Source organism: Myotis lucifugus, unplaced genomic scaffold (genome assembly GCF_000147115.1).
Source record: "Myotis lucifugus unplaced genomic scaffold, Myoluc2.0 scaffold_1529, whole genome shotgun sequence".
Taxonomy (NCBI): Eukaryota; Metazoa; Chordata; class Mammalia; order Chiroptera; family Vespertilionidae; genus Myotis; species Myotis lucifugus.
This window is the reverse complement of record NW_005872577.1, coordinates 46,055-55,441: the sequence shown is the minus strand read 5'-3', so window position 1 is coordinate 55,441 and position 9,387 is coordinate 46,055. Positions and strand designations below refer to the sequence as shown.

The 9,387-nt window shown below is 63.3% G+C and overlaps 1 protein-coding gene across 1 annotated transcript; it reads left to right on the top strand.

The window, feature by feature from the left end:
• The first annotated feature begins 824 nt into the window (after window positions 1-824).
• Window positions 825-8,781, top strand: LOC102425747 (splicing factor U2AF 65 kDa subunit-like). Its single transcript, XM_023748550.1, has 6 exons — window positions 825-939; window positions 5,332-5,411; window positions 5,501-5,623; window positions 5,878-5,976; window positions 6,094-6,342; window positions 8,092-8,781. Exons 1-6 carry the CDS (start codon window positions 825-827, stop codon window positions 8,224-8,226), a joined length of 801 nt encoding a protein of 266 aa, XP_023604318.1. The 3' UTR covers window positions 8,227-8,781.
• The last annotated feature ends 606 nt before the right edge of the window (window positions 8,782-9,387 follow it).

Sequence of the window (9,387 nt, the reverse complement as noted above, 5' to 3'; positions counted from 1 at the left end):
CCCGCCTGTCCCGGCCCGGCTGGCTGCTTGGGGAGCAGAGTGAGTGCTCTGGGCGCGTCTCCTCCGTCCCCCAGACCTTTGAGCTGGGGGCCTCCCCCCTTGGCAGAGGTGGCCCGAGGACGGCGGTGAGCTGTCCGCTTGGGGACGCACAGCACAGCTTGTCAGTGGCGGGGCCAGGACCCAGCCAGTGTGGGAGCTGAGGGCCCGGCTCGGGGCCCCGGGGGCAGTGCGAGTGTGTGTGCACGTGCGTGTGCAGTCGGTTACTGCGCAGGGGCTCAGGCCCACACCCACAGAAGGCAGTTCCAGGACATGGTGGGTTTTGTGCATTTTTTTTAACGTAAAGCAAAGCGGGGTTTGTTGAAGGTACACCGCGAGGAGCGGGCCATCGGAGACTCGGGCCCTGAGCTCCGGCTGATGTGGTTTAAACCACAAAGGTCCACCGGGCAGACACAGCCTCGGTTCCTGTCCCCTTGAGGGGAAGGTTTCCATCGAGACCAAGTGCAGGAGAGCAAGCAGGACGTTACTGACCGCAGCAGACAGACTTAGGGGCCTGCAGCCAGGAGGGGCGTGGGGGAAGCAGCAGGAGAGCCGGGGCTGGGCGGCCTCCGAGAAAAGGGGGGGTTCAGGGGTCAGCCCGGGAGGCGCTGCCACTGCCCGTGGCTCCCCCGGTGAAGTCTCATGGGGGCCCTGGAGGTCAGGGCTATGGCGGGAGGGGCGAGCGGGGAAGGAATGGCACGTTGGGCTCCTGGAGGGAGAGTGCACGGGCGTCACTTTCAGGGGCTTTTAGATCTGCTGAGGGGCGGTCTTCCAGGCGGATCGATAGGATGTTCACCAGCTTCGTGCTGATGGACCAGAACGAGCTCATTCTCTTCATGGCTCTTCATTGGACTTCCGGTCTCTGCCTCCCTGAGTGCGGGGGCTTCGGCCACTTACCCTCTGGTTGGGGAGACGTGCAAACCATTTCCTCTCCAGTGGCCTTGGTTTAGGGAAGATCGGATTTGCTAGGTGGACACAAACTGCTTTTTAACACCTGCCTCAGTTTCCCTATTCTGCCAGTTCTGGTATTTTCCTGGCTTTTACTATTCTGTCACAGTTCCCCTCAGAGCCTTCCACCCCTAAGATCCACGAGGCCAGCTTTTGGGAGGAAAGGCTTTGTTGTGAGGCCAGCAGGCAGGAGGACAGGAGGCGAGGCTCAAACCGGCCTCCCTGGGAGGGCGCGGTGGGCTGAAGGGTGAGGAAGGGCGGGCTGGCGAGCGGCGGTCTTCCCGCAGCAGCCCCTTCCGTGGGGAAGGTCCAGGGGATGGAGCCCGTCAGCCCGCTCTGGCTCTGGGTGTCCCTGGAGGTCAGTTCTGTGTGCATGCTGGGCCGTGTGACATGTATGACTTACAAGGACATCTCGGTATCTTGGAAACAGGATTCGGCCAGTTTGAGCTGCTTACTTGGTTACAGGGGAAGCTAGTGTGGGTCCTGGGGCCCACCACCAGGTGTTCCCCCAGTTTTGTCTCTGTTCCGTGGGCTCTGGTGCGGGAACCCCACGTCCCACCCCGTCCCGCCCTGTCCCGCAGCGAGTGCACCGTCAGCCGGGAGGTGGCAGCAGGCCTGGGCCGGCACCCCTCCGTGTGGGCAGGGCCAGAGGAGATGTTTAGGCCGCGCAGGCTGTCCGCTCTCTGGAAGGTTCTACTCTGCGCTGTGGTTAGCAGCAGCGACCACACCTTCTGAGCGGCCATGCCACCCGCCCTGACCTTCCCAGGCCTGGACAGTGAGGTTTTGTGCCGTATTTATACACCATGAAGTGAGCTCGTAGGCTGTCGAAATCGGGTAGGACTTGCTGACAGGCGGGGTGTAAGTTAGGTCCAGGCCTGGGGTGGGAGGGGCCGTGCCGCTGCGCGGGGGCGGGGCCTCAGGCCGCCAGAGTCGTTGCCACAAGGCGGGCTGACAGGTGCTCTGCGTAGGGGTCAGCCCGGCCCTGGGGGTTGGGGCAGGGGGTCTGCCCACTGGGGCGTGGCTCCGGAGGACGCCTTTTAGAAACTGGGCAGCTCTTCACCTGGCAGAGTGGTGGCGACGTGGGGTTCCAGAGGGCAGCACCTCGGGCTGGCTGCCCGCTCGTCCCCAGGGCTCCCCCACAGCGGTTTGGGTAGATTCGTTGCATCTCTGACTTTTGGAAACTGAGGTGTAACGCACACTGACCTCTAAGTATCAGTGTCTGGGAGCCGCTCCCAGGTAGGCTCTTCCTGGAAACCCATGTGTCCTGCTCAGTTATCATTGGGGAGCTCCCCCCCCCCCCCCGCTCCTGTGCCAGGCACTTCTTGGTGTGGTGCTTTGGGTCGCCTGGTGGCCTTTGTGACAGCCCTGTGACACCCGGGGCCAGTGTGGGCCCCGCCTGCCTTCTAGATGTTTATTGGCGCTTGCCTGGCCGGCGTGGCTCAGTGGTTGAGTGGCAACCTATGAACCAGGAGGTCATGGTCCGGTTCCCGGTCGGCATATCGGGTTGCAGGCTCCATCTCCAGTGTGGGGCGTGCAGAGGGCAGCCAGTCGATGATTCTCATCATTGATGTTTCACTCCCCCCCCCCCCTTAAAATAAAAATATATATACTTTAAGACAATAAATATTTACTGGCACCCAGTTGTGCCCACGCATTGCCCATGGTTTACACAGCTCTTACCCTGCAGTGGCCAACCTGGGTGATAACAGACCCCCAGCTCACAAGCTGGAAATACTCACCAGCCGGCCCTTGGGCAGTGGGCGTAGGAGCCGTTGCACAGGCTGGCGGGGCTCGGGCTCTGCCGACTGGCTCCAGGGCCGGGCTGGGCGTCTGCTCGCCGGTTCCCTGTGCGGATGGAGACGCCTGCGTCCCAGGTCCTTGCCTGGAGGTGGCCGCTCGGAGCCTGAGCAGCACACAGCGCAGCCACCGAGCTGCTCTTTGGGCGGTCTGGGCCCCACGCCTTGGCCCTGCCCACTCGGGGGCTGGCTGGAGCGGGATTCTGCCTGCAGGCTGAGCATCCTCGGGTCCTACTCTTTCTGTACTAAGGCTAGTGATTGGGTTTTCTGTTCTCCATTTTAAAAACTGAAGGGAAAAGCATCTCCTAAAACTCAGCAGGCATTCTTTTTTTAAAGTATATCTTTATTGATTTCAGAGAGGGGGGGAGAGATGATGAGAGAGAACCATTGATCGGCTGCATCCCACACGCCCCCCACTGGGGATCAAGCCTGCAAACCTGGCACGTGCCCTTGCCAGGAATTGAACTTGGGACCCCTCAGTCCGCAGGCCGACGCGTCTATCCCACCCAGCTAGGGCCCCAGTCGTTCTCCATGGGAAAGTCAGGACCCTGGGAGGCAGCTTCCTCATCTCTGCAGAAGGGCATGGACCTGCAGGTAGACGGACCTGCAGGTAGACGCGCGTCATGGGGGCGGCAACCCTTAAACGCGTTCCCCCGGAAGCCGGCCCTGCCCAGTGCTGGTCCTGTGCTGAGTCTGTTAGACAAGACGTGGACGGGGCAGGGAGAGCCCGAGTGTGTGCGGGCCGGGAGGCACGTGACCTTTGGTGGGTGAATCCACGTGGCTGTGAACTCCCGCCCACTGCCAGGCTCCCCCTGCAGGTCAGGGCCGAGTCCCACTCTGCCTCAGGGGGCGCCTGCCTGTGGGCTCCGCCCCGCCCTTCCTGGGAAGGTTTTCTGTGCCAGACCCGCGGTCACCAGGCAGCCGTGGTCCGGCCGAGGCAGAGGACACTGGCACGAACAAAACTGCTTGGTTGTCGGGTCCTTGCGGCTTTCGGGGAGGTGGCAGGGAGCAGGTGCAGGGGCGGCCGCAGGCGCGCTTGGAGGCCGTGCCTTATGTCAGAGGTTGTGGCAGACGTCGGGGGCTTGGTTTTGGCGCTGAGACCAGCCCAGGTTCCCAGTCGGCAGTGCCCTTTCCTGGCCATGGGACCGTGAGAGGTCACTCTCCCTGTGTCAGAGCCCAGTGGCCACGAAGGGCCTCCGGGGCCGGGCCCCCCTCAGGCCCTGTGTGAAGGACACAGTTTGTGCGGATCGTCCCCTCCATGCGCCCTCCGTGCTAGGTGCCACCTTCTCCCTCTGAGGCTCGGAGCTCGCTCAGCGCTGCAGTCCCCACCTGAACCCAGGGGCCTGTCTGGGGAGCCCGCAGCGCCCTCGCTTCCCTGAGGTGCGTGGCACTGCAGGTACCGGCCTGGGCCGGACGTCTGGGGTTCACTCGGCTCGGCCTCACCGGCCGGTGATGTAACCTCTGTCCACGTCCTCCGCTGTCGGGAAAGCCCTTAGTTCGCTGTGGAGTTGGGTGAGTGGCTCCTGGAGGCCCCTTCCTGCCTGTGTGAACTCAGGCAGCACTCTCTCTGCCTCAATTTACCCCTGTTGAACTGGGTAGGCTGTGGCGAGCATTGAGGTGTAGACTGAATGGGACCCAGGTGCCCGCCCTGTGGTGGGGACTGCTCTGTCTGAGGTCCCAGCTCCCAGGGTGGTCTGCTCCTCCCCTTGGACAGGCGGGTCTGAGGGCGATGGGCTCGGCTGTGGTGCTGGGAGTGGCTGGGTTGGTGCCAGCACTTGGGCAGGAGGCTGGGCAGGTGGTGGGAGGAGTGCAGCCTCCCAGGGGTGCGGTGGCTCGGTCTCGGGTGTGTGCCCCAGCCCAGCTCACCTGCCCAGGGTCAGGAGGGGTGGGGCGGCTGCTCGTTGGGGGGCTGCAGAGGGAAGCAGGGGCAGGAGCACATCTGGCTGGGAGGCCAGTGGTCTGTCCAGACAGTGCGGGGGCTGCCGGCACGTGTTGCTGAGCCCAGAGTTCAGGGCACAGTCATCACTAAACCCACTCAGCCAACGTGACCCTGCTGTGTGAGCCCCCACTGGGCGCCAGGGGCTCGGTGCTGAGTGAGCCGGGCACCTCAGGGACACAGCAGATCCCTCCAGTGTCACACTTGCCCGGGGCCAGAGCGTCTGGGGCTGGGTGGCTGTGTGGAGTGCAGCAGCGCTGGGGGCGGGCCGAGAGCCTGTCTGTCTCCCGGGAGGCGGCGGTAAGGTTGGAGGGTGGAGAAGGGCTTGTGGGTCTTGGAGGCCCTGTCAGTAGGGTGAGGGTCCATAGCTGCGGGCAGCAGGTGGGGTGTGAGCTCAGGTCTTCATGGCCCCCGGGCGGGATTGATGCTTTGCATCATGCTGGTGGCTGTCACCCCGGTACCTGGGAGGCTGGGCAGGCTTGGGGGACAAGGCGTTTTCTATTGTCAGCTGTCACCGGGCCGGGAGGAAGGCGGGCCTCTCCCTGCACACTCCCCCAGGGTTCGGTGGCAACCTCTTGGTGGGCATCCAAGTCTGTCCCTTCCTTCTCCCCCCAGGAGTGGTGTCCACTGTGGTCCCGGACTCTGCCCACAAGCTGTTCATCGGGGGCTTACCCAACTACCTGAACGATGACCAGGTAGGCCTCTCGCCACCCCCACCCCCACCCCCACCCCACCCCCACCTTCACCCGAACAAACCCTGACGGCTCGGCGGCCGCCCCCACAGGTGAAAGAGCTGCTCACATCGTTCGGGCCTCTCAAGGCCTTCAACCTGGTCAAGGACAGCGCCACCGGGCTCTCCAAGGGCTACGCCTTCTGTGAGTACGTGGACATCAACGTCACGGACCAGGTGAGCCCCGGGCCCGGCCCGGCTGAATCCGCCCTCGCCCCCACCCTGCTGGTTATCGCTGAGGTCTCCCCTCGGGATGGGCGGGAGGAGCCGGCCAGCCTCGGGGTCCTGCCGGGGCTTTCCAAGCTCCCAGCCCTTTGCCTTCCCCTCTTCCCCCACCAATGCCCGATCTGTGGTATTGGGGGCACCGTGGGCTCCTGGGCCCTGACCCGTACCTCTTCCCTGCGCCCCCACCCGTCGTCCTCCAAACATAGGCCATTGCGGGGCTGAACGGGATGCAGCTGGGGGACAAGAAACTGCTGGTCCAGAGGGCGAGTGTGGGAGCCAAGAATGCCACGCTGGTGAGCCTCCCGGCACGTCATCTTCCATTGGCTTGGGGGCCGGGGGGCGGGAAGGGGCGGGGCTCGGTGTGCCGGGATGGTTGGCCTCTGGGGGGGCGGCCGTGACACCCCTGCCTGCTTGCCCCACAGAGCACCATCAACCAGACCCCCGTGACCCTGCAAGTGCCGGGCCTGATGAGCTCCCAGGTGCAGATGGGCGGCCACCCCACTGAGGTCCTGTGCCTCATGAACATGGTGCTGCCCGAGGAGCTGCTGGACGACGAGGAGTACGAGGAGATCGTGGAGGACGTGCGGGACGAGTGTAGCAAGTACGGGCTGGTCAAGTCCATCGAGATCCCCCGGCCCGTGGACGGCGTCGAGGTGCCCGGCTGCGGGAAGGTGCGTGCGTCTGCCCTCTGCCCCGCCGCTCTCCGGCGTCTCCTACACACCCTCCTCTGGCCCGCGGGCACCCAGGGCCGTGCAGGCAGCAGAACTGCTGTGGCAGAACTTGGTGCAGAGCTTGGCTGCTGTGTGACCTTGTGTGCAGGTGGTTTGGCCTTGTCCTCGGAGTGGGGGAAAAGTGCTAAAAATAGTCCCCACTCCTACACACTCACCTCCCGGGTGCCGGGTGCCCTTCTAAGCGACCCCGCTAAACTCACCTGGTTACCCCAGAGCTCTCCCAGCAGCTCCCGGGGCCCCTTCCTGGGAGGACACAAACCACATGGTCAGGTGTCAGGTTCTCACAGCCTCATTTCCCAGCCCCCTGGGTCCTGTCACCTCCAGCCCTGTGCCCTGGAGGCAGGCTGTGCACCTCACCCAGGGAACCGGAGTGCCTCCCGCTGAAGCCGGCCAGGCCTGTCACTGCGGGGAAGGGCGCAGGCCCTGGCACTGCTCTCAGATGGGAACGTCAGGGTGCAGAGGTGGCCGTAAGCACCTGAGGGGGCCCCGCTCTTGGCAGCAGGCAGGTGGGGGGCGGGGCGGGGCAGAGCCTGGGGCAGGAGTGTGCTTGGTGCTGTCAGCAGCACGAGGACGGGGCCACGAGGGGCCTGAGAGTATCAGAGGAACCAGTGATCCTGCCTCATCTCTGGGATCAGCCTGTTTTGTTTTTAAACTTTATTCTTTCCAAACATGTAAAAGTAGAGAAACTGTCAGAGTGATAGAGTGATGTAGTATATTATTTGGGTTGTGTGGCATGTATATAGCAGTTTTAGAGTGTAGCTTCCAGTTAGCAACAACTTGTCCTCCTTAAAGTCTATAGTCGGCTTCCCGTCCACCCCCCCTTTCTGCTGAAATAACTTGAGGCAGGTGGCGTGTTTCACCTGAGACACTGAGGCAGCTAGTTTTGGGGTCTGTGCTGTGCGTTGTTAGATGTTGAGCTCTGTCCCGGGCCTCCACCTACCAGATCCTGGGAGCACTACACACCCCTGTGACAACCAAAACACACCTCCAGACACTGTCATGTAGCCTGGGGACACATTCGCCCTGGCTGAGAACTGCTTGACATAACTTTTTAAACCTTTTAACGACACTGCAATACCATTGTTAACAAAACCATCCTTAGTACCTACCCGGTCTGTGCTCAGGGTTTTCCTTAGGGTCTCAAAAATGTCTCCTCCAGTTGGTTCCTTTCGGGGTACAAACCAGGAATCATGCAACTTGGTTTTAAACTTGCTTACAGTTGATGAGTTCTGCATCCCCCTGCTGCCTTTGCAAGCGTTTTCATTGCTGAGGCAGTAGGGGCATCCAGAACCCACGTAGCCCCCCTCGGCTCCTGTAAACTGGTGGTTCAAGCAAGTAGGCACCTGAATAGGTCAAAGTTCAACTTTTTCTTCTGTGTCCACCCAGGTTTGAAGCCTAATTTCTGAGCTTCCCTTACTTCATCCATTGTCTGGGGAGAGCATGGCCCTTGGGTGCCTGGGGTCCACCTGGTACAGAGATCACGCATGTGACCTCTCTCCCTGGAGCCTGCCCCGCCTCTGCACACCTCTGCTCCCTGCTCTCCTGCTCTTTGACCCTGGGTTCTGGAGGGCATGTGGGTAATGCCCCCCCACCTGCAGTGAGCGCCGGGTTTGGGTGGTGCTGGCTGATGGCTGAGTAGCCAGCTAGCGCCTACAGGGTCCCGGCCTCTCCCCTGCCTCTCTCCTGCAGATCTTCGTGGAGTTCACCTCTGTGTTTGACTGCCAGAAAGCCATGCAGGGCCTGACAGGTCGCAAGTTCGCCAACAGAGTGGTTGTCACAAAATACTGTGACCCCGATTCTTACCACCGCCGGGACTTCTGGTAGAGGCGGCGGGGGTGGGTGGGGCCGGGCTGGCTGGGGGCTGCTCCCCGCCGCCCCCTCCCTCTTTCCCCCTCTGAAGACGATGGGCAGAGGAGTGACAGCCGAATGACAGCCGGCAGCAACTGGAATGGCAGCAATTAAGGGTGGGGGGGGGGCGGGGCGGGGATGGGGAAGTGTGCACACGGCCCACACACATGCACCCACAGACACAGAGGGAAGGGGCCTGGATCGGGGCGCACGGCAGGGTGGGGTGGGACCCCACACCCCTCCCCAAGACAGCCTCTCCTCCCTCACACCCCACCCCTCCTCCCCTTTTCCACTGTAGGAACAGCGTGTTTTATATTTTTATGGCCAAACTATTTTGAATTTTGTTGTCCGGCCCTTTGCCCTCCCTCTCCCTCCCCGGCTCCGCAGCTCCAGCCCTTTGGCCTCTAGTCCTCCCCTTGGTTTCTTAACGTAGTTGGTTCTCTCCTCTAGTCCCGCGGCCCTGCCCCTCCTCTGTGGTGGTTTCATATTTGCTAAGACGAATTTGCTCATTAAACATTTTGTTGTATTTTACTTGACGGGCTGCGCTGTCTGCTGTGTGTAACCCGGGTGTTCCCCGGCCCAGGTGCCCTTGGCTCTGGCGGGCGCGCTGCCTTCTCGGCGGACGCGGGGTGTGTCCGGAGGCGGTGCCACGGGCGGCCCGGCGTGGGCTCCGTGCCCGGCTGGGCGGAGGGGAGGGGAGGGGAGCGGCCCGCCTCCTGGGCCGGGGCGGGAACTGCGCGGCCTCCCCGGGCCCTGGCGGCGGCGGCGGGCGGAAGTGAGGCTGGCGAAGCCCGTCAACCCGGCCTCGCGCGCCGGAAGTGACGTTAAGCCGGTGGGTAGGGCTGAGAAAGCCGGTGCCGCGCAGACTCGGTGGTCGGCGCCGGGCGGGGCGCGCGGCCACTTCCGCTTCCGGTCCGTCGCCTCTTTCGGTGCTTCCCGTCCGCTTGGAGGCTCCCCTTTCCCGCCCGGCTCTCCGCGTCCCTCCCGGGCGCCGGGCGGCGGGCCGTCGTCGTGCGTCCTTCCGTGCGTCCGCGCGTCCGCCCGAGCGCGTTCCCGTCTCCGCTGCCCGCGGCTCGGCGCGCGCCCGGGACACGAGGCCGAACGGGGGCAGGGGCCTGCCCGCCATGACCCCCCGGA

Coding starts and splice junctions, on each gene's coding strand:
- LOC102425747 (XM_023748550.1), top strand. CDS start 825: ATGTTCACCAGCTTCGTGCTGATGGACCAGAACGAGCTCATTCTCTTC. Junction 5,624..5,877: donor ACATCAACGTCACGGACCAG/GTGAGCCCCGGG, acceptor CTCCAAACATAG/GCCATTGCGGGGCTGAACGG. Junction 6,343..8,091: donor AGGTGCCCGGCTGCGGGAAG/GTGCGTGCGTCT, acceptor TCTCTCCTGCAG/ATCTTCGTGGAGTTCACCTC.